At 48.6% G+C, this 23,444-nt stretch overlaps 1 protein-coding gene across 1 annotated transcript; it reads right to left on the bottom strand.

The window, feature by feature from the left end:
- Window positions 1–8,088: 8,088 nt before the first annotated feature.
- Window positions 8,089–21,676, bottom strand: KRT79 (keratin 79). The gene is given in 9 exon segments (XM_004374066.1): window positions 8,089–8,276; window positions 8,558–8,592; window positions 9,639–9,859; window positions 10,514–10,639; window positions 10,827–10,991; window positions 16,015–16,110; window positions 16,232–16,292; window positions 19,001–19,221; window positions 21,200–21,676. Coding segments are annotated over 9 exon segments (1,590 nt in total).
- Window positions 21,677–23,444: the final 1,768 nt, after the last annotated feature.

Raw genomic sequence — 23,444 nt, 5'->3', positions numbered from 1 at the left:
GAGGGCCTGGGTTCAAGTGAACAGCCTGCCACTTACCAGCTCTGCAAGCCTTTAGCAAGTCATTCTCTGAGGCTCAGTGACTTCATCTATAAGTTGGAAATAATGCAAACATTTCTTCATCACCTCTCAGGATACAGTGAAATAATGATTAATGAAGTGCTTTGTAAACTCTCAGAAGCTAAGCATATATGTGCTATCATTGTCGTTATTATTCCTCCAGACCCAAAATTGGCCCCACATACACATACAAAAGGGGAAATCTTCCATACAAGTCTAAACCTTCCAAACCTAGACGAAGACTCACCTAACATGACAAACAGTTATTGAGCACTTACTGTATGCTAGGCATGCAGCAGAGTGCAGAATACACAAAAGTGAGAGACAGTTTAAAAGAGAAAACAGTCTAAAGGCAGAAAACCCTCCCTACTGAAACCCTGACTCTGTCCCAGGCCCTCAAGACTCACCGTGTGTCCACACGGTTCTAGATAAGCATGCTCCAGGCACATCCTAACTGTACCCCCACCTGCTCCGTTTGCTGCCCAGCTGTTTGCTTCCCAGCAGGACCGAGCACATTCTTTTTCCATAATGCTGTTTTTCCAACATTCAGAGCAGGAGTTTATGACTTTTTGGTGCTGGGAACTCCTCTGGCCGTCTGATGAAACCTATGGCCCCCTTCTCCAAGTAATGCTCTTAAATGCAAAATCTTGATTGTACGCCTGAAATTAACTTCTTCCCCACTGAGCGCAACAGATCTGTGTTTAAATCCAACCTGTTGCCACTTTCTAGCTGAGCAGTGTTAGGCAGGTCACCTAACCTCCCTGAACCCATTCTCTTATCTATAAAATGGGGACTCCTGCCTCACAGGTAGTGAGACAATGCACCTTTAGCACCTGGCACATAATAGGTCATACAGTGCCTGTACACACAGTGCCTGGCACACAGTAGGCTTCATTCGCTTCCTGCCCAGACTTTGCCATTAACACAGAGAGAAACCAAGTGAATTGGCATTTCCCCTCTTCTCCTGGCTGCACTCAGTCCTGTGTGAAGGAACTCTCCATTTTGGAAATGATCCGAAATCTGAGGAACAGCGGCATCCAGGGCCCTGATCATTCCCAGAGGCCCAAGCTGACCCTGACCAAATGAAAACTGACCACAGCAAAAATAAAAATCTCCCTCAACTCAAAGAGAAAGAGCAGAGGCCTTGGTCGAGAAGAGAGTGAGTGGGCAGTGGCTCCAGGCGTAAGGGACAGGGCGTGTGGAAGGCCAGGCTGGCTGGACCTCTCCCATCTCAGCCAGCTCCTTCTCTCTCCTCTCCCCTACCCCATCTCTCTTCACTCCTACCTCTGATCTGCACCCCCACTCTCTTTGCCATCTACCTCAACCTTTGCTGAGCTCTTCCTGTCCCTGCCCAGGTGGCCTCTAAGCAAATGGAAGGTGGGTGAGGGGCTGCGGCAGTGAAGACAGGAGGAACCCCAGACTCATCAAAGGGCCAAGGGAGAAAGTCCAAGGACTCACCCATAGTAAGGGAACATTCTAGAGCCAGGACCATCTCCTCAATTGGAAGGGGTTGGCCATTCACTCACCTATCCAACACATGTTTATTGAGCAGCAGCTTTGTGCCAGACACTGTGCTAGCTGCTTTACATATATCTTATCATTTAATCTTCTTAAAGGCTCTATGCAGTAGGCATCATTAGCCTTGCTTACAAATGATGACTTGGAATCTCAGTGAGAAAAAGCAGCTCCCAGGGTCACAAGTAGCATATGGTGGAGCCAGGACTTGAACCCACATCAGTGTGGTCCCAAAGGCTCTGCACTCTATGACCTCGCACCCATACCATTCTGCCTGGTATCAAGTCAGTGGTTTAATTTGTGTAGCAGGGCAATCCAGAATTAGGCACCGAGCAAACTCGATTGAATGTACTGTTAAGGTCAAGGGGGTTTCAAGGACACTGACATCCCAGGAGCTACCATTTTCCACCCTGGCCCCAGGAGGGAGCATTGCTAGGAAGGAAGGTGGAGCTGCTCCAAGTCTGGGCTCTCAGTATGCGAGCTGAGCTGCTGGAGCAAAGGAGACCCCTGATCTACCCACTTGGGGTGCTAAGGTCCTACTGTCTAGTTTCCTGCCGCAAGTGGAGGTGGGAGGCTCGCCAAGCTCTCCACCTGAGTGAGGGCCCGGAGGTCAGACCCCTGGCTGCCCCGCCTTTGTCTTCATACCTCATACTCACAGCGCCATTCTCCCAGCTGCACTGAAGGCTTTATTGGGGACTTTTATGAGTTAGGAAGAGGGTTTCCATCAGCAAAGTTGAAGCCCCAAGGGGGCTCAGACATTTTTTTGCTTTTTTTCTGCAGTGGCTGCAGCACTGCAGTACTAGGAGGAAGTTTTGTGATACGTTGAACCCAGAGTTGTGGTCAGTACATAAAACAAGATGCAAACAGTGGGAAGGAGGGGGTGGTGCATTTCCTGGAGGGTAATATGTATATTATCACCACCACTCACTGTCATCGGGTCAATTCCAACTCATAGTGACCCTATAGGACAGAACAGAACTGCCCCATAGGGTTTCCAAGGCTGTAAATCTTTACAGAAGCAGACAGCCACATCTTTCTCCTGAGGAGCAGCTGATGGGTTCCAATCTCCAATCTTTCGATTAGCAGCCAAGCACTTTAACCACTGCACCACCAGGGCTCCTCGTGTATGTACATAATCAATCTTCTTTGGGCCTCTGGTGCACCCAGACCGTGGAAGCGACGATGGAGATACTTCTCTATGCACGTAACTCTTAATTGAGACATCCATTGCCTCTGAGACACAAAGTAAAATGAGGGAAAGGCTGCAGTGCTTCTTGAGTAGAGAGCACCCATGTACTGGACACTGAGTGAGGTACCTTTCTTTAATAGCTACGTTAGTCACCAAACAGCAACAGGTCTTGTCTAGCTCGCTGTATGATCTGCAGAGGTGGCTCAGCTCTTTTCTGTCCTTGCATTCACCACATGATTGGGTGTTTGATTTATGTGGCCCTGTCCTTTACACAGAAGGAGCCCTGGTGGCGCTGTGGTTAAGGGCTGGGCTACTAACCGAAAAGTGGGTGGTTCTAACCCACCAGCGGCTCCTCAGGAGAAAGATGTGGCAGTCTGCTTCTGTAAAGATTTACAGCCTTGGAAAACCTATGGGGCAGTTCTAGTCTGTCCTACAGGGTCACTAGGAGTCGGAATCAGCTATGTGGCAGTGGGAGGTTAGGTCCTTTACGCGGGTTCCTGGGTGGCACAAATGGTTTGTGCTCGGCTACTAACCAAAAGATTGGTGGCTTAAATCCATCCAGCAGCTTCTTGAAAAAGAGGCCCAGCGATGTAGTTCCATAAGATTACAGCCATTGAAAACCCTATGGAGCACAGTTCTATTCTGAAACATGTGGGGTCACGATGAGTTGGAATTGACTTAACGGGCAATAGGTTTGGTTTGGATTTGGTATTTACACACATGGGGTCGCCATGAGTCAGAATCGACTCCACAGCAACTGGTTTGGTTTTTGGTCCTTTACAAGAACCCGATAAGGTATGATACTGTCCTGAGGGGTCAATTCTGTGCCCTCCAATTAACTAAATCCAAATTAATTTAATTACAAATCCTATAATAAACCCACAACCAAAGGAAGAAAAGTCTAGTCTACAGCCATATCCCGTGGTCTTATCGTTAAATCAGAATCACCCAAAAGTTCACAAAATCCTCAAACTGTAGCATGAGAAACTGAAGGTAGACATAAGGAAGAACTTCTTATGCAAGAGAGATTTTACCCCCTAGAGTGAGGAGACAAAGAGAAGAGTTTGCTTTCCTGAAAGTGAGAAAGTTCCCTGCCACCTATCTGGGCCTGCCCTAGAGGCAAGGGATCGAACAGAATGACTCTATCTGGCAGCAACAGTGGCAAGCTGGTCCCCACACCCCCCTACAGCTTTTACTATTGTCCTCCATGACCCTGCCTCACTTGGCAGCTGTTCCCAATCTTGTCAAAGAGGGATGAACAGCTGACAGGGGTGTGGAGCAAGGGAAGGAGGGTGTGTTTGCTTAGGGCTTTCTGGGTGGGGGTGGCAAGCCCTCACATTCAGCCCTGGGATTACAGAGATCCCGAGGTCTTTTTCCACCCTCTATCCCAAACGCCCTACCTGGCCAGGTCTGTGCCCTCTGCCCATTCGGTCACCCTGGCCTTGGCTGCTGCACTGGGCCTGAGTCACTCTTTGGGGAGCCAGAGCCAACTTGGGGATCAAAGACTCTGCTGTAAGGGACCAGTCAGCATTTCAGGAAGGGGCCAGAGGGCAGTGAGAGGATGAAGACCCCTCAGAGGTGGGGTGGGGGTCCGTGCAGGGCCTCTCCTTTCCCAGGGGTAGAGAGTAGCCCCTCCTGGCCTCCCACCTGGATAGGTGCAAACAGGGGTTTCTCAATATGTTTTAACAACAAAACCCTTCTTGAGACCACATGCATAGACCCATTTGTAAAACAAATAAAAGGAGAGATGCTCTGAGGAGGGGCTGTGAGCCCTTCCACACAGTGGCTTCCTCTCTGACCCCCAAAAGCAGGGTCTTCAGGCTCCAGGAAATCAGTGTGGAAACCCCTGGGGCCAGGCCATTCCCGACCTTCAACAAGCATTTCGAAGTAACACATTTACTACCAGTGAGTCCTCCTGGCCCATGATGTAATCTTTGAGTTTTATTAAAACTGTCTCTGTTTAATTTTTAAGCCCTAAATCTAATTTCAATAAAACTGATTTTCTTTTTTTTCACTCTGCCTTTAGCTTGTTGTGGCTGTTAGGCCTCTCTCTGGGACTCAGTTTTCTCACCTCTGAAATGAAAAGATTGCCTTCTGACGTCCCTTCCAGCTCCACCCCTCCTACTTCTCTGTCTTTTTCTATACAAAGGAGCCCCAGTGGTGCAGCGGTTAACTACTCAGCTGCCAACCAGAAGGTCGGCGGGTCAGAGGTTCAAACCCACCAGCAGCTCTGTGGGAGAAAGCTGTGGCAGTCTGCTTTCATAAAGATTACAGCCTTGGAAATGGGTATGTGGCAGTTCTACTCTAGCCTATAGGGTTGCTATGAGTCAGAATCGACCCGACGGCAGTGGGTTTCTTTTTTTTGGTTTTTTTCTGTACAAGCCTCATATCCCATTGGTTATGAACGTGGGCTCTTGAACCAGACCACACTTGCATTCCAAACCAAGCTCTGCAACTTAGTAGCTGTGTGACCATAGGTTGCTTATTTAACCACTCTGTGCTTCAGTTTCCTCATTTACAAAAACCGCAAAGCCAAACCCATTGCCATCGAGTTGATTCCAACTCATAGCGACCCTATAGGACAGAGTAGAGCTGCCCCATAGGGTTTCCAAGGAATGCCTGGTGGATTCGAACTGCCGACCTTTTGATTAGCAGCCAAGCTCTTAACCATGGCGCCACCAGGGCTCCCCATCTGCAAGGAGATGTGGTGAAATGGCGCTTATGTCACAGACTATTGTGAAGATTACGTGAGTTAAAGCATTGACAGCAGTGCTGGCACACAGGAAGCACTCGATAAGCATGAGTATTTATTCCAATAACATGTTGACCCCAAGCCCAGATGCCTGAGAAGAGAAGCCTCACTCTGTAAGTGGAACTGCCTCCCGAAGCTAGGGACCACTCAGGTTGGTGAGGTAGAGCTGATTTTGCTAAGCGCTAGACCCTGTGTTCCTGAAATGCGGTTTAAGTTTTGAGTCAAAATCCCATCCCCAAACTCTCTGGGTGGTACAAACGGTTAACGTGCTCAGCTGCTACCTGAAAGAGTAGAGGTTTGAGTCCACCCAGAGGCACTTTGGAAGAAAGGCCTGGCAATCTACCTCCCAAAAATCTGCCATTGAAAACACTATGTAGAACAGTTCTACTTTTGACACACGTGGGGTCGCCATGAGTCAGAATTGACTCAACAGCAACTGGTTTGACATTCTCGTAACTCTGGCAGAAGTTTTCACTTTTCTGGGATCTTCTGAGAAAGACTGAATAGCCAGGCTAAAAGAGTGGAGGGGACATCAAGGAGGGTCCATTCCAACATGAACCAGAAGTAACCAGTGCCAAGGAAAGGAGGGGCATGAGGAAAGCCTCTATTTAGGCAGATTGATTTGATCGCAGAGTCTAGGAGTGTGGGAGAGGCAGGACAAGCAGGTCGGCCAGTTGGGGAATTACTTGGGTGTAGGGTGTGAAGCGGGATCTGGGCTCAGAGTAGGGAACTGTAGAGGTGAAGAGGAAAAGGTTGGCTCTGAGAGACAGTGGAGGAAGAATCAGTAAGATTGGTGAGTGATGGAAGCAGGGTGGGACAGAGAAAGCTTCTGTGGAGGGCTTAGAATCAGCAGGCCTGGACATCACTAAGCTGCCACTAACCAGCTGTGCAGCTTTGGGCGGGAGACTTAACTTTTGTGAGCCTCAATTTCCGCACCAATGAAATGGGATATAACATGCCCTCTACTGAATTCTCGGGCTGCTGTAAAGGTCACAGGCAAAGTGATGCATTTGTGAACCACAAAATCTTATTAAATGTGGATGTATCTTGATGACTAAAAGTGGGAGCTGAGAAATCCAAGTTAACTCCAACATGATGCTCTGGGAAGGTAGAGGCCAGGTGGAAGGGCAGCAAAAGGAATCAATTCTCATTTTAAAAAAATATATATATATCATAAAGTCACTTCCCACTCATGGCAACCCCGTGTGTGCAGAGTAGAACCGTGTTCCAGGGGGTTTTCAATGCTGTGAACTTTCAGAAGCAGATCACTAGGCCTTTCTTCCAAGGCTCCTCTGGGTAGGTTCAAACCACCCACCTTTCAGTTAGTAGTCAATTCCTCAACCGTTTGCACCACCCAGTGTCACCAGGAATCTCATAAGTTCCCCCATAAACCAGATGCTTTATGCTTGTTCTCATCACAATCCTGCTTTTACAAAGGAGAAAACTGTGGTTCAGAGAGGTTAAGTAACTTGCCCGAGGTCACACAGCTACTAAGTGGCAGCGCTGGAATTTAAACCTAAGTCTGCCTCATTCTGAAGCCCAAGATCTTTCCACTGAACAAATCACACTGTCTGCCCCACCCAGAGTTGGTGGAAGGCTGAATAGTCATCAGGGGGTGACTGGGTAATGAGCAGCCGCTCAGTAACCACTGTTTCCTGCCTTGAGCAACTTACATGTTCCCTCTGAGCCTCAGTTTCCTACTGTGCTCTATGCAGGGGAGAGAGTAATACCCAAGTCTTAGAGTGGTTGAAGGCGCTCTGGAGGTGCAGTGGTTAAGCACTCAGCTGCTAACCAAAAGGTCGGTGATTCAAACCCACCAGCCACTTCACGGGAGAAAGATATCGCAGTCTGCTTTCTTAAAGACTACAGCCTTGGAAACTCTATGGGGCGGTTCTACTCTGATATAGAGTCGCTATGAATCGGAATCGACTCAATGGCAATGGGTTTGGTTCTGGGTTTAGAGCGGTCGAAGGTAGTGAGTTAACATGCTTACTTAGCATGGCGATTGGGACATAGCGAGTGTGTGTTTGTGCTGGTGGTGGTTGTTGCTGCCTCAGCTGGGCGGGACAGACTCTGGAGCCACAGACAGCTAGCTGTACTTGCCATTTATTGAGACACAGGCAGAGGCAGGGGTGGGGGGTGGGGGTAGATTCAGGATGGTGGTCTGGTGGGAGACTGGGGAGGTTGAACGGCCTTTGGGGGACCATTCCTGACTTCTGTCTCTCCTTCCTCAGCCTGCAGATGAGCCAAGGAGGTGAGGAAGCTGAGACGGCCTGGGAAATCCAGCCTCCTCTCAATGGTCTAAAGATGCCCCCCAATCACCAAACACATCACTCAGGCTTGTGACTTTAACCTCGCCTCCCATCTCATTGCAGAACCAAGGAGAAAACCTGGATAGATATGAGCCCTTCCCCAAATGCAAATCACATGCCAATAGTCTGTTATGCAAATACTTGAGATCTTTGGTCCTCTGGGCTTTTCCTGCTCATAAGGAGGGTGGGTGGGGAGGGCAGAAGAGGAGGGTGAGGGGGGCAAGGAGAGGCTTGCAGGAGTCTCGGCTTGCAAGGCTTAGCAACTAATACCTCCGGCTGGTCTTCCGCAGGATGGAGGTGCCCCCAGAGACAGCGCCCCCCTTGGCAGAGCTGTAGCCAACATTGGTGCTGAAACCACCTTTGATGCCTCCCCCATCCCCAGCCAAGGAGATGCCACCCCCGATGCCAGCTGTGCCACCTCTGCTCACAGTGGTAGAGTTGCCAGTCACAGCTGCAAGGCAAAAGGTCTGGGTTAGGCAGGCAGCTGTGCCTGGAGAGGGCCAGATGACATCTAGGAGTGGGTGAGGGGTGGAATCAAATCAGGCAGTGGAGCCAAGGGAAACAGAGGAACCAGGAGTGGGAAGCGTGTTTTCTGGGCACCCCCACCCCAAACCTGCCCCAGGAGCGCCTGTGGAGGAGAGTGTGCTTGAGGCCAAGGACAGATTGAATGAACTGAGCAGAGGAAGGGAGCTAGACTGGGGACGGGTGGGGGCTGGGCAGCAAAATACTCACAAATGCTAACCGCGCTCTGACATTCTCCAGACATCCTGGGGGAAACAGAAAGGTCAGTGTCCCCAAGAACCCGAGTAAAATTCCTTTCCTTCCTTCTGTCTCTACACTGGGTCATCTTGGTAGGTCAGCTCTCGAGAGCCAAGGCCCGAATGACAAGACCAGAAGATGATGGAAACTGTGCCCATGTGATGTGGTCCATACATACAACAGAATATTACTCAGCCATAAGGAGAGATGAAGTCCCGATACACGCTATGACCTGGATGAACCTCGGAAACATTATACTAAGTGAAGTAAGCCAGACACAAAAGGACAAATGCATGATTCCACTTATATGAAACATCTAGAATAGACAAATGCATAGACACAAAAGGTTATTAGTGGTTAGTCTGGGAGGAGGGGGCAAAACCAGTTGCTTTTGAGTCAGTTCTGCCTCCTGGTGACCCCACATGTGTCAGAGAAAAGCTGTGCTCCATATGATTTTCAATGGCTGATTTTTTGGAAGCAGATTGCCTGGCCTTTCTTCCAGGCACCTCTAGGTGGACTTAAACCTCCAACCTTTCAGTTAACAGCCGAACATGTTAACCATTTGCACCACCCAGGGACAGGAGGAGGAGATAATGGGGAGTTATTGCTTAATGGGTACTGAGTTTCTGTTTAGGGTGGCTGTAATCTTAATGGAAGCAGATCACCAGGCCTGTCTTCGGTGGTACCACTGGGTGGGTTCGAACCACTAACCTTTAGGTTAGTAGTTGAGCACAAACCATTTGCGCCTTCCAGGGTCAAAGCTTCCTCTGGTGATAGAATCTGATGCTGCAAGAGAGTCTCCTACATCTTCCCAGCCTCATTTGGTTGTTGGCAACCATAAGGGTTAACAGTGGGATGATTGTGCCAACCAAGGAGAGAGCAGGCAGAGGAAGGTTCAGTGAACACGAGTGGGAAATCACCCTTAGATGATGAGTTAGGAGCCCAGCCTCCTGGGTTCCTCCCTTGGTTCCCTGACCCATCATTAGACTACACAGGCTCTTTCACCAGGCAGCACAGGGAAGGCCTCTGAATTGGGGAAGGAGGGGGCACCCACCGGCTCTCTTCGCCTTCCAGGAGGGTACAGTAGGTGGCGATCTCCACATCCAGGGCCAACTTGACATTCATCAAGGCCTGGTAGTCACACAACAGCCGTACCAGGTCCTCCTTAGCTTGATGCAGGGCCACATTCAGGTCTCCAAGCTTCTTCTGAGCATCCTTGAGCGCCAGCTCCCCACGCTGCTCTGCTTCTGTAATGGCTGTCTGCAGCTGCTGGCACTGCCCAGGGGATGAGAGGTGTTGGAAACACCCTCCAGAGTCATTCTATCCATCACTCTGCCCTCAAGCCAGGCACCACCATCCCCATCCCTTTGCCCCAACCAAATGGGAAAGAAGGAAAGGAGAAATACTTGTCTAAAAGAGATGCTATTACACAAGCAGGATCATGTAACACAACCGGGAAAGTCTTTACTGAAGTCTAACTTCAATCTCTCCCACTGCAGCTCAGCCCAGTGCCTCAGAAGAGATTTTAAAAAATAATGCAACAACCTCATCAATAACCAAATGCTTCACTCTGGTCTGGGGAGGAGGCCACACTTTTTAGTCATCCCCTAGATGGAGTCAGCAGCTGTGACCTGGACCCTTGAACTCCCAGCCTCCTGATCTGGCCTCCTGGAGATGGGTCCAGTCTCCTTGGAGAGGGTCGTTCCACCTGCTCTACCACTTATATGCTGTGTGACCTTGGACAAGTCTATTCCCCTATCTGGGCCTTTCGCCCCTGTAAAAGGAGAGTGTTGCTCTTGATGGCACAGCATTAGAGTGTGTCTCATCCATCAGAAGAAGAGTGGTCTCGTCCCTCAAGATGACAATGAGAAGGTCCCTCACCCCCACCAGCCTCCGGGCCTGACCCCAGGTCCTTAGTTCAAGGCCCACCTGCTTTTTGGCTGCATCCATCTCACCCTGCAGCCTCTGGATAGTACGGGTGAGCTCAGCGATCTCTTTCTTGGTGTGCCGCAGGTTGTCCCCATGTTTGCCAGCCATCACCTGCAGCTCCTCATACTGGAGGCCAAAGCAATGACCATGAGACGTCAGATGGTTTCCAGGCCACATGCATAAGCACTGGCCCCAGAGCCCACCGTCGAGGCTGGAGGCCCCTCCAAGGGGCCCAGTGACTCAGGCCTCTTGCAATGGAACAATGTCTGTGTCCAGCCCTGGCCCAAACACCTGAGCCAGTTGTTTTCCTCACCTTGGTCTGGTACCAGGACTCAGCCTCGGCCTGGCTTCTCTGGGCAATCAGCTCATACTGGGCCTTGACCTCAGCAATGATGCTGTCCAGGTCCAGACTGCGGTTGTTGTCCATGGATAGGACCACGTTGGTGTCAGACACGTGGGTCTGCACTTGGCTCAGCTCCTGCAGAAACAAAAATCACTGCCACCTGCACCCCTGCCCCAGGTCCTGGGGATGCCATAGAAGCATGGAGGACGGAGGCCCCCAGGTGACATCAGGAGGCCTATGCTCTTCTCCAGGCTTCACCCTAAAAGGAGACCCACAACTGCAAGGAAAAGTCTCATGTCCCCAGCTGTGAAATGGGGCTCCCATTTTTCTAGACTTCACTTCTCTTTGTGGATTTGCAGGCTTCCAAGAGATTAAAGGAGAAAGGGCATGTGCACTTACTACACACAAGCTAGGTGCCAGGCGCTTGCTAGCACATACATTTCCCCTTTAATCCTCAGCACACCCTGCAAGGCAAGCAGGGCCACAGCTGGCCGCGTGCTTTGGTACATTGGTAAAAGGGGTCTCCCAGGAGGAGGCAGCCTGCACTGGGGCCTGAGGAGCTGAGTATGGGCCAGATTCCAGCCCCACTCTCCTCTCAGCCAGTTAACAACCTGCACCACTGTTCACAGTGTTCCTGAAGGTAGGTATTGTCATCCCTACTTTGCAAATGAGGAAGGTGGCTCAGAGAAGAGGAGTAACACACCCAAGGTCAACAGGTACAAGGGTGAGGCCCCAGCTAGAACCAGTGAGTTGAGCACAAAGCCCAAGTGGTTTCCTCTAGAATATTTATAGACTATTGCGATGTTCTTGAACTCTTTCTGTGTTTCTAGGACCATCAGCTTACTAGAACAGGAGTCTAGAAATATCACCTCTAGAACACATAAACAAGAGTTTAAAGATCCTATGACAGGCAGGTTAGGTGGTGGGCAGTCCAGGGTCTCTGCCCCAGCCTTGGGGACAGCTCCATTGTTAGGTCCTGACTCTGTCGGTCCCCAGTTGGGCTCTGCCTCTGTCTTTCCCATGGTCCTTCCTGCCCTAGACTGCCAACAGATTGTCCCAAAGACCAGCTCTGCTCAAATCACTTATCCACTCAGTACTCCTCAGAGGTTCCCAACAAGTAGAGAATCTTCCCTCTAAAAGTCCATATGTTCTGTATTCTGGACTTGTCTCCAGCTATTCACGTACACTGGTCCTTCACTGTAACCAAAGCGACCATAGAGACAGACATATATAATAATAACAACAACTCTCACTTACTGTGATTCCAGACACTGTGTTAGGTACTAACTCATTACATGCCCTTTTAAAATAACACAAAGAGTTTAAGTTAACTTGCCCCAAATCATAAGCTAGTAAGTGGGGAGCCCAGTTTCAAACCTAGGGAGTCTGATATAATATTAACAACAACTAGAACCTCGACTACTCACTATAATAATAACACCAGAACCTAAGATGACACAGACTAAAATAGACAGAAATAAAAAGAAAGAGAAATACCAAAGCTGAAACCAATATCCATACTGATTTAGACTGGCAAAGTAGATTGTCATTAAGAAGGCAGATCCCAGAGGGGGCGGGCAATGCAGAAACTGAAACATTCGAGGTTTAGGGAAAGGCATGAGCTCTGGAAACAGACAAACCTAAGTTCAAGTCCCCCACCTGAAATTCATTAGCCGTGTACCTGAAGAAGTCGTTAAGCCTCATGATGCCTCAGTTTCTTTTTCTGTAAAATATCCATAATAATACCTTTTTCGTGCTGTTGTTGTGAGGCTTTGGTAAGATCCATACATAGCCCATGGTGAGTGCTTAGTAAAATGCATTTTTATTTGCCCAGAGTTCCCTCCTGTTAGGCATATTTGCTACAGATGGTATCATTTTGTCACAACCCTGCTTTGTCGTCTTTCTCATCCATGACAAGACTGCCAGCATCATAGTCTCAAAGCATCACACCCCCTCCATGCTTTCTCATCTCATCTTCCCTCTACAGACCCATTCCAAAGCATGGTCCTGAGGGAACTCAACTTGGAAATTTTAAGACAAGCAGGCAAAAAATATCTACCAGACATCACCATGAGCGGATGAGGTGGTGGTCTTGCTAGAACAAGGAAATAGAAAGGTCAGCCTTTCCAAAGAAATAGAGTAAGCGTAAAAGGAGAGAGAGTCTGAAGTGACATCACTGGAGGAGGGGATGGATCCCACAGACCCCAGGCTAGAAAGAGGCCTCAGAGGCTGCTTCCCTAACCTACGAGACATGCCAGTGATGGGCAGTTCACCCTCCAAATTTCCGATGGTCGTCTGGCTTGGCCAAAACCAGACCATGGGATCAATTTCTGAGTGCCATATTGACCATCATGTCTCTTATAAAGTATGTCAGTCAACCAGGGAGCTGCTGCTTTGGCCATCATTTCTACCCACTGATGGGTGATGAGGAAATTTGACAGGAAGTGGCCCTGGCTTGGTCCCTAGCCTGCCCTCTTTCCACCTATCCACCTATTTCTCCCCATACACTTTCGATACCCAACCCATCAATCACTTGTTGTTCCCCAAACACACAGTGCTCTTTGATGCCTCCAAGACAAGGCACAGGCTGGGGCCCCTGGCTGGCAGGCCCTTCCCACTACTCCTTTAGAAGTCTTATCTATCCTTCATGGTCCATCTCAAATGTCCTTTCCTCTAAAGGCTCTTCCAGCCTTCCAGGAAGGGTCAGCCACAGCCTCCTTCATGGTTCTCTTCACATGACAACTCAGCACCAGACTGCAGGCCTCCCAAGGGCAGGACTTGGCCTTTCTGTTGTCACATTGAAGGCACTCAGTCATTGTTTGTTAAATGGACAAGTAATAGCAAAGGAAAGAAACGCTTAGTACATCAAACATGTGCATTAGATAACAAGGAAGCCAATTCCTAAACATTCAGAGAAGCGAGGGAAGGAGTGAGAACTCGTGACCTGGCCTAAAAGAGACCAGAACCTAAGAGAGGGGAATAAGGAAGCTCTAAACAATGTATTTCCATTAATGAACCTAGTAAAGAAGAATTTGGGGAGTCACCTGAAAAATCAGCTTGGTGGCCCAGAATATTCCCCAGCAAGCTCCATCCTGACCAGGCATGCAGAGACAGGGGAGAGAGAGCAGCACAGCCAAGGATAATCTGGAGGAGATGCTAAGGCCAATGGACAGGGGCTGCTAGATAAACCCTAGGCAAGAACAAGGGAGGCACCATTGGGCCAATTCCTTCAAAAGACCAAGGAAAAGCCAGCAACTCAACTGCTATGTTATTTTCCATCAAGGAGAACAGTAATCAAACTGGAAAGGGAAGGATAAAATGCTTGAGAGGAAATGGAAGCCCAAGACAGGGAGAGTATGAGAGGCCTTGGCCTTGTTGGTGAGCTGGGGGTCCAGCCAGAGAAGTATGTCCCAGGAGACCAAGGGGATGTTGAGGGAATGAGAGAACTCCCCCTGGTGATCCTTGAGAAATGTGGAGCATAGGGGAGGCTCTACTACGTCCTGATGGTCAAAGGTGAGAGAGGCGTTTAGAATTCTCCAAATTAAGCTCAATGTCAATCTCCTACAAACCTCTAGAATGAATCGTAAAATGTGTCTTTGAGGCATAGAGCCAGCAAGAGTCCCCCAAGGAAAATCAAGCCAAATAGATTTCATTATCTTTCATGATTGTGTTACTAAACTGCAAAAAAAAAAAAAAAAAACCTGCCATCAATTGACCAAGGCTTTCTTGGCATTCTTGTAAATAAGACAAAAAAATTGGGCTAGATGGCATGGGTAGGTGGATTTGAAAGTAACTGACCCACTTCAACCACAGATTGTGGATGGTTGGGGTGATGTCAGCCTGAGGGGAAGTCACAGTGAAGAGCCACAGAGCTCAGTTCCTGACCCCGTCTGCCTTAACGTAATGTTATCAAATAACCAAACTAAAAGTTTACCAAGTCTGCAGATGACCCAAGTTGGGCGTAACTAATATACGAGATAAAAGAATCAAGTTTCAAAATACCCACAACAGCCTAAAACAATGGGATGAAGCCACAATAACATTTCACAGGGAAAGAAGGAATAACTAATTCTTGCACTTAGTTTCAAAAATCCAACTACCCAGAAATTGGAGGAAGGTGGGTGCATGACTGACTTGAAAGCATTCATGTGAAAAAATCCAGGGGCTTCTAGGAAGGGCTTCTAAAAATAATATATAATCAAATGCAATATTAGAAGCCTCCACCCCACTTTTTTATGAGTTCTGGCTAAAAACACCCAAGTTCCCTGAACTTCCACACATGCCACAAATTCCAGTCCCCAATCATCCTGACCTCTAACAGACTGTCATATGAAAGACATATGTCACATGGAAAACAATTGTTTATTTGCAGCCCGGAGGGCAGAATCAGGAGCAAGAAATGAAGTCATGGGAAGAAGATTCAGGCCAGCTTTCTAACAAAGTTGTTCAACAATATAACTGCCTACCCTAAAAAGTAATGAGCTCCCTGCCACTAGAAGTATCCAGGTAGAGGCTACATGACCACCTGTCAGGGATATTATAGAAAGGATTCTTGCAGTGGGCAGGAGATTGACCTACTGATTTTAATAGTTTGATTCTATAGTCTGTTCACGTTAAGTTCAAACCTCTCAGCCTAGTTTGCAAAGCCCCCTTGACCCCTATGACCCCTTCTGTATTCCTAGGTCTACCCACTGCCCACAGCTCTCCTCCTGCTCCATCCTGGGACCCTAGTACATCCTCTCTGCCCATCTCTGCTCCTCCATTGCTTGCTCCATTACAAACTGGACAGGAAGAGGGGATAACAGAGTGTCAAGAGTCAGACTTCGGAGTCTGGGAGAACCAGTTTTTATTTCTGGCTCTGTCTCTTACTATGTGACCTGAGGCTTACTCTGGGACTCAGAGTCCTCAACTATAAAATGGAGACAACAATAATACCTACATTATGGAGTTGTTGAGAATATTATGCAAAAAGCTTAGTCCAGTGTCTGGCGCATCATAACCACACAATACATGGACATTATATTAATAATTAATAAAAGGGTCAAAGTTCCATCTTCTATCAATTAAGTTGCACTGATTAATTCAGATCAGACCTCCAGGGAAATCCTCAAGGTATTTGTAAATGTATGCAAACTATCCTGGTCCACAACAAACTCACCATTTCATAGAGATGCTGCAGGAAGACAATCTCATCAGTCAAGGTGTCCACTTTGCCATGCAGATCCATTTGGCCCATGTATGCCGCATCCACGTCCTGGGTGCAAAGGATAGAACAGGGCAATGTTTCAGTCCCCAGGGCTTTTACTTCTCCAAGTTAATCCAGCATCCTGGAAACCAAAGGACCACCTCTCCCGACTCCCTGACACCCTGCTCACCTTCTTGAGCATCACAAACTCATTCTCCGCAGCAGTGTGCTTGTTGATTGCATCCTCGTACCTGTTACACAGGGAAGTCTCAGGCTAGGCCCAGCCCAAACCAAAAAAAAAAAAAAAAAAAAACCCAAACCCATTGCCATGGAATCAACCCGTGTATTATGGAGTAGAACTGCTCCATGGGATTTTCTTGGCTGTAATCTTTAAGGAATCAGAGCAGTAGGCTTTTCTTCTGCGGCACCACTGGGTGGGTTCAAACTGACAACTTTTAGGTTAGTAGTCAAGTGCCGACTGTTTGCTCCACCCAGGGACCTACTCTCAGCCCAGTTCTGCCTTTTAGGCATAGGACCCACTCACTTTAAGGAAGTCCTGATGGGCCCCATGTCAGCCAAGCTCTCTTTTGGGGATCAGCTCTTTAATGCAGCCAGCCAGTGAAAGAATGTGGGATACTGTCTTTATTTCAATATTCTCTCCTCCTCGCCCCTTTTGAGGAAAAGGGCACAGAATTTGTGCAATAATATGGCAATCAAGAGTAGCCTTCTCCTAGCATTAATCCAAAAAACACAAAATAATAAATGTTGGAGAGGTTGTGGAGAGACTGGAACACTTATACACTGCTGGTGGGAATGTAAAATGGTACAGCCACTTTGGAAATCAATTTGGCGCTTCCTTAAAATGCTAGAAATAGAACTACCATACGATCCAGCAATCCTACTCCTTGGAATATAGCCTAGAGAAATAAGAGCCGTCACACGAATAGACACATGCACACCCATGTTCATTGCAGCACTGTTCACAATAGCAAAAAGCTGGAAACAACCTACGTGCCCATCAAGGGACAAACAGATAAACAAATTATGGTATATCCACACAATGGAATACTATGCAATGATAAAGAACAACGATGAATCCATGAAACATCTCATAATATGGATGAATCTGTAAGGCATTGTGCTGAGTGAAATTAGTCAGTTGCAAAAGGACAAGCATTGTATGAGACCACTATTATAAAAACTCAAGAAAAGGTTTAAACACAGAAGAAAACATTCTTTCATGGTTACAAGAGTGGGGAGGGAGGGAGAGGGGTATTCACTAACTAGATAGTAGACAAGAATTATTTTGGGTGAAGAGAAGGACAGCACACAATACAGGGGAAGTCAGCACAACTGGACTAAACCAAAACGCTAAGAATTTTCCTGAATACAGCCAAACACTTCAAGGGACAGAGTAGCAGGGGCAGGGGCCTGGGGACCATGCTTTCAGGGGACATCTAGGTCAATTGGCATAACAGTTTATTAAGAAAATGTTCTGCATCCCATTTTGGTGAGTGGCATCTGTGGTCTTAAAAGCTAGCGAGCAGCCATCTAAGATGCATCAATTGGTCCCACCTGGAGTAAAGGAGAATGAAGAACACCAAGGACACAAGGAAAGTATTAGTCCAAGAGACAGAAAGGGCCACATAAACCAGAGACTCCATCAGTCTGAGACCAGAAGAACTAGATGGTGTCTGGCTACCACCAAAGACCGCTCTGACAGGGAACACAACAAAGAGTCCCTGACGGAACGGAGAAAAGCCGGGTGCAGAACTCAAATTCTAGTAAAAAGACCATACTTAATGGTCTGAGACTGGAGGGACCCGAGAAGACATGGCCCCCAGACTCTCAGTTTGACCAGAACTGAAACCATTCCTGAAGCCAACTCTTCAGACAAAGATTAGACTGGACTATAAGACATAAAATGATATGCATAAAGAGTGTGCTTCTTAGCTCAAGTAGATACATGAGACTAAATGGGCAGCTCCTGTCCAGAGGTGAGATGAGATGGCGGGAGAGAACAGGAGCTGGGTGAATGAACAAGGGAAATCCAGGGTGGAGGGGAAGAGTGTGCTGTCACAGTATAGGGAGAGCAACTAGGGTCACATAACAATGTGCGTATAAATTTTTGTGTGAGAAACTGGCTTGAACTGTAAACTTTCACTTAATGCACAATTAAAAAAAAAAAAAAAAAGAGTAGCCATCTCTTTGGATCAGAATCAGAATCCTTAAGAGGCTTTACGAGAACAGGTGAAGATGTGTCAACAGTTAACCTTGGCCTTTGCTTTCAACAGCACGATGTCATTTAAAGAGACTAACTCCTCCCAACTACTTTCGCTGAGACATTAAGGTTTAGGAATTGCCAGTGTCAAATTATGGAGAATGTTATTTAAAACTATGCCTTAAGATTATAAATGGTCATATCAACCCATCATAATATATGAACCTTATCTGGATCTTGCTTCAAACAAACTGTATTTTTATAATTTATGACATTTATGGGACAATTGCAAGTCAAAACTGATTGGATATTTTATGATATTGAGGAATTATTGTTTTAAAAGTTTTAGATGCAATTTAGGTATTTTTTTATGTTTTATTAAGTCAAGATATGCAGATGAAGTATATGAGTATGTCCAGTAAAATACTTGTGAACGGAATGACGTGATGGCTGGGATTTGAGAAGTGAGTAGGGGTATAGATAAAACAAGGTTCGATATCAGTTCATAATTATTAAAGCTGGGTGATGAGAACATGGAGATTCATTATATTATTCTCTCTACTTTTATAAATGTTTACATTTTCTATAACAAAATTATGAAATTGTCACAAACAACATGACAGTTCAGGAGGCAATGGATCCTGGATCTGAGTGCCTAAGGAAACCAGATCTGTCTGTGACCCTTCCCTCCATGCTGTTCCTTCCCCCTGCCCCTTGCCATGGTCCGGCTCCCCTCACTTGTTCTTGAAGTCCTCAACGAGATCCTGCACATTCCTCAGCTCTGAGTCCAGCCTCCCCCGCTCGCTCTGGATGCTGTCCAGCTGCCTCCGCAGGTTGCCCAAGTAGGACTCAAAGAGAGGCTTCAGGTTGTTCCTGGTGACACCCATGTTCTGGCCCTGTTCCTGCAGCAGCGCCCACTTGGTCTCTAGCACCTTGTTCTGCTGCTCCAGGAAGCGCACCTGAGCCAGAGCAAGAAAGGTAAGCTGGCACCATCTCCCAGCCATGGGAGGGGCTGAGGACAGGGGCCCACCACCTCCCACCAGTGGTCCATTGTCACAACCAGTCACAGACCAGGGCATCAAAGGGACAGTGCAGGGCCTAACCTTGCTGAGGGGAACAAGCTTTGCTGGAAATGGCAGTGCAATCAGAGAAAAAGAACTCTACAGAGCTAATTAATGTAAAAGCCTCAGCTCAGCCATTTACTAGTTGGTGACCTTAGTGAAGTTGCTTCTCTCTGGGTCTTGCTTTTTACTGTCCTGGGTAAACTGGACTAGATAAATGTTTCTGAACCCTAACTCTGCATCAGAATCAACTGTTAAAAATGTGTGTGTGTGTGTGTGTGTGTGTGTGTGTGTGAATATATATACACACATACAGAGAGAGAGCAAATTTGGCAAAATGTTAACAATTAGTGAATCTTGGTGAAAAGAGTATACAAGAGAATATTGTACTATTCTTGCAACTGTTCTGTAAATTTAATTTTTTTTCCAGAAAAAGAAAAGTTTTTTAAAATACCAATGCCCAAGCCCCATTTCTATAGACTCAGAAAGGGAGCCCTCAGGGGTTCTCTGCCCAGCCAAGGTTACAAGCCAATGGTCACCAGACAATCTCTCAGGCCCCCACCTTCCAGGCTGTGATTCTGAGAGCCTGAGAAAGGGTTTTGTTTCTGTGAGCTCTGAGATAGCCCCACAAAAGAATAAAAAGTCACTAGAGGAAAAGGTGAAGAGGGTAGGCGGAACAGCTTGCTTCACACTCTGCCATCCAGTCTCCCAGGTTCCAACCTCCACAGCACCTGGACCCACAGCCATGTGGTCAGGAGCACTGAGTAGCATTGCACCTGTCGTGAGCAGTGACGAAACCTCATGGTGCTGAGGATCATGGGGAGGCCCCATGTCCCCAGAGCTCTAGATCCCAACCCACGCTGGAGTCCAGGAATCTGGGTCCCAGTCCCACTTCTGCCTCCAAGTACCTATGTGATCCTGGAAAAATCACCTGAGCTCGCTAGACCTCAGGTTTCTCTTCTTAAAAATGGGCACAATATCACCTACCCTGACTCCTCATGACACCACTGTGGGTACCACAGAAGAAAGGGGAAATGAATTTCCTTGGAGAAAGCACAAATCAGTGAACCAAGGTATAGTCAGAATCTTCCTCATCAAGTCCCACTGCCTGAGGACTTAGGGTAAAGGTAGACAATACCAGCGAAATGTACCAGAATATGCCAGAGAGCAGTAGAGAGCCTCCCCAGTCAATGAGGAGACAAGGGAATCAGTCAGGGTACTCCAAATCTGAGACAGATTAAACTCCATACCCCCAGGTCATGGTGACCTGGTGATCTGCTCCTCATGGTCCACCCCAAACTGAGCTTCCTGGATCAAACAGGGAGGGGAAATAGGAGAAGAAAAGAGGGGACTTCCCCTGGGAGCCACCCTATTGGGTCCTGATTACATGTTTGCCCCTTAGGCCTCCTCCAAAGCTGACAGAACAGGATACAGATTCACAGTTCCATGCCCTCAGCCTTGGATAACTTGTTCTACTCTGAGCCATAGTTTTTCCAGCTGTAAAATGACAAAAGGCAACGAAGACCACCCACTAAGAGGAACAATAAGGACAATCCATTGTTTAGTTGTGGTATTAGGCTGATGTGTAACCATATTAATGACGGCCACAATAAAGATTCCAGAGTGGTAAAGACGGGCTTGGTCAACAGTCCTCAAGTGTAGATTCACTTGAGCAATTGCATTAACACCCAGAAGACCATCTCCAGCCATCTTGGCATCCTCAACTCAGGCCAGGAGAGCTCCAAAAATTATCCCATTAACCCTCCATCCCAGTGCACACGAACAGAGAACAGCTTTTGCCCAGTCCACGCTTCTCTTAGAGGCCCTGCTTCTATTCCAAGGGCTCCTCCTCCCTGCCCCCTCCACTGAAACCCACCTTGTCAATGAAGACAGCGAATTTGTTGTTGAGGGTCTTGATCTGCTCCCGCTCTTGGGTGCGCACCTGCTGGATCTCTGGGTCTATCTCCACGTTGAGGGGGGTCAGCAGGCTCTGGTTGACAGTGACCTCCTGGATCCCGCCAGGAGGGCAAGTGGGCCCAAATGTCTACCTGCCAGCTCCCAGGCCCATATAGGCCTCACCAGTGAGGCCAAAGTCCCCCAGAGCCTGCCCTGAGGAAGTCCCTCCAGCCACACTGGCTGAGATGCTCTTACTGCCCCGCAAGTTGTACAGGCTCCGGCTGCCAAAGCCACCTGTGCTAGGCTCACAGCGGGCCCCCCAACCACTGCCACTGCTTCGGGACATGGTCACCGAGCTGAAGCTGGTGCGGGTCCGGGACCCACCCCCTCCATTAGTAGAGTTAGAGCTGAAGCCCCCTTTTGTGGAGAACCTCTGCCGAGACATAGCAGACCTCATGGCTGTCAGAGGGATGCAGAGCAGGCTGAGCTGGGAGCTGGAGCTGGGGAGGGAGCGCAGTGAGCTGCTGGGCCACTGATGGGCTTTTTATCTTTTCCCAGCTGGGCTGGTTCTTAGGCTACACAAACACTCCTGCCCCATCGCCCCAGGAGGCAAGGGAGGGGCTCTGTGGGCCGAGGAGTGCCCCCTCCCCCAGCAGGAGGAAGGGGCTGCTCCCAGTTATTACCCACGCTCCAGAGCTGGGACGGAAGACTGTCTGGGGCGGGATGTCACCTTCTGCCCTCTCGAGCTCTCCTCCCTCCAGACAGAATGATACAGACCACCACAGCCATCCCTGCTGCCCAGTGATTGGCTTGATCCCCTCCCACCCAGCCCTGATGGCTGCTCTGTTCTGTGGGATTTGTCCCAGGCCCCTGTCGTAAGCCAAGGCCCCAGGGCCTGGGGCTGTGCAGGTGGTAAGGGAAGACATATTGAGAAATGGGCTGCTGGAGAGAATGTCCACGCCTGCTCCAGTCCCACCCTCCCAGCCCACAGCCTCATTTCCTCCTGGCAGGTCCAGGGTAGGGGGCACAGGTGGCAGAGTGAGGGTGGGGGCAGTCTGTTGTTTTGTCATACACTGACAAGTGGCTGAGTGGAGACCTGTGCTGGGCAAGGTGTCTATAAGGACAAAAAGAGGGTTCCTGCCCAACCATGGGCCTGGGCATCAGAGGAGGACACAAGAGAAGGCCTGGGCTTCTAAACAGTGGCCTGAAGCCTGGAGGCAAAGCACACCATTCTGGGGCTGAGGAGAGGCAGGGACACTTCATCTAGAGCCTGGAACCCCTGACACCCTGCCCCATGGTGGAGCCTGTTCAGAAGGGCCCAGCCATTTAAGAGAGAGCTGACCCATCCTGGCTGGAAATACGTACAGAACCAAGAGACCCACATAGCGCCACCATCATTATCATATTCCCCTGCCCACAAGGAGCCCAAAGGCTTGATTCAGAGAGATCAGGGGCTCTTTCAATCACTTTATATGGTTCCCTCCATGCCTTGCCCACCTACAGGCTACAAGGACAAAACACAGTGCTTAGCAAAAACTGAATACGTGAGGATGAGGGAGTGAGAGGAAGGGACCTTAGAGATTGTCTCTTCTTCCGTTCTTACAGGGAGAAACAGACCTAGAGGGGAGCAGACACAGGCACTTGCTGTGCTAGTCACACAGCAGCGAGGAGAGGAGGCAGGAGATGGGACCTGGATGGAGGGGTCCCACAGTGCCGCAGCCCAGAGGGGACTGTGGCATCTTTTTCTAGGGCCACTGGAAGGTTGTAAGTGGCTCCCAATTGCCAGAAGAAGGTGAATCCACTTCCACTGGGCAATGGGGATGAGGGGTCCTCCCCTCTCACCCAGCCCACACAGAGGACATGGGAGGCCACTTTGCCTTTTCCAGCCCTTAATCCCCAATCAGTCTCTTAATGCCAAGAAGAGGTTTTCTTCCTGCTTGGAGTGAGGACATCAGGCATTTGGGGTATCCTGGCTGGCAGATGAATCCCCATGGAGTGCTGTGTCCTCAGGCAACTCTTACCCTCTCTGGGCTTCATTTCCTCACCTATAAGCAGTGTACGCAATGGAAGACCTTTGGAAAAGCGAGGGCCTGAGATCCCAGGACTGAGCTAACACTTCCCAGTGATCTTTGTCTCCTTTCCCTGAGGCTGTGATCGCTTTCTCAGCCTCCCTTATCTCTCTCTACCACATGGTAGGTAGTAGAGACTGTTGTGAGTGGGGCTTC

The sequence above is a fragment of the Trichechus manatus genome, unplaced genomic scaffold, assembly GCF_000243295.1.
Source record: "Trichechus manatus latirostris isolate Lorelei unplaced genomic scaffold, TriManLat1.0 scaffold00027, whole genome shotgun sequence".
Lineage (NCBI taxonomy): Eukaryota > Metazoa > Chordata > Mammalia > Sirenia > Trichechidae > Trichechus > Trichechus manatus.
This window is presented reverse-complemented; position numbering and strand designations above follow the sequence as displayed.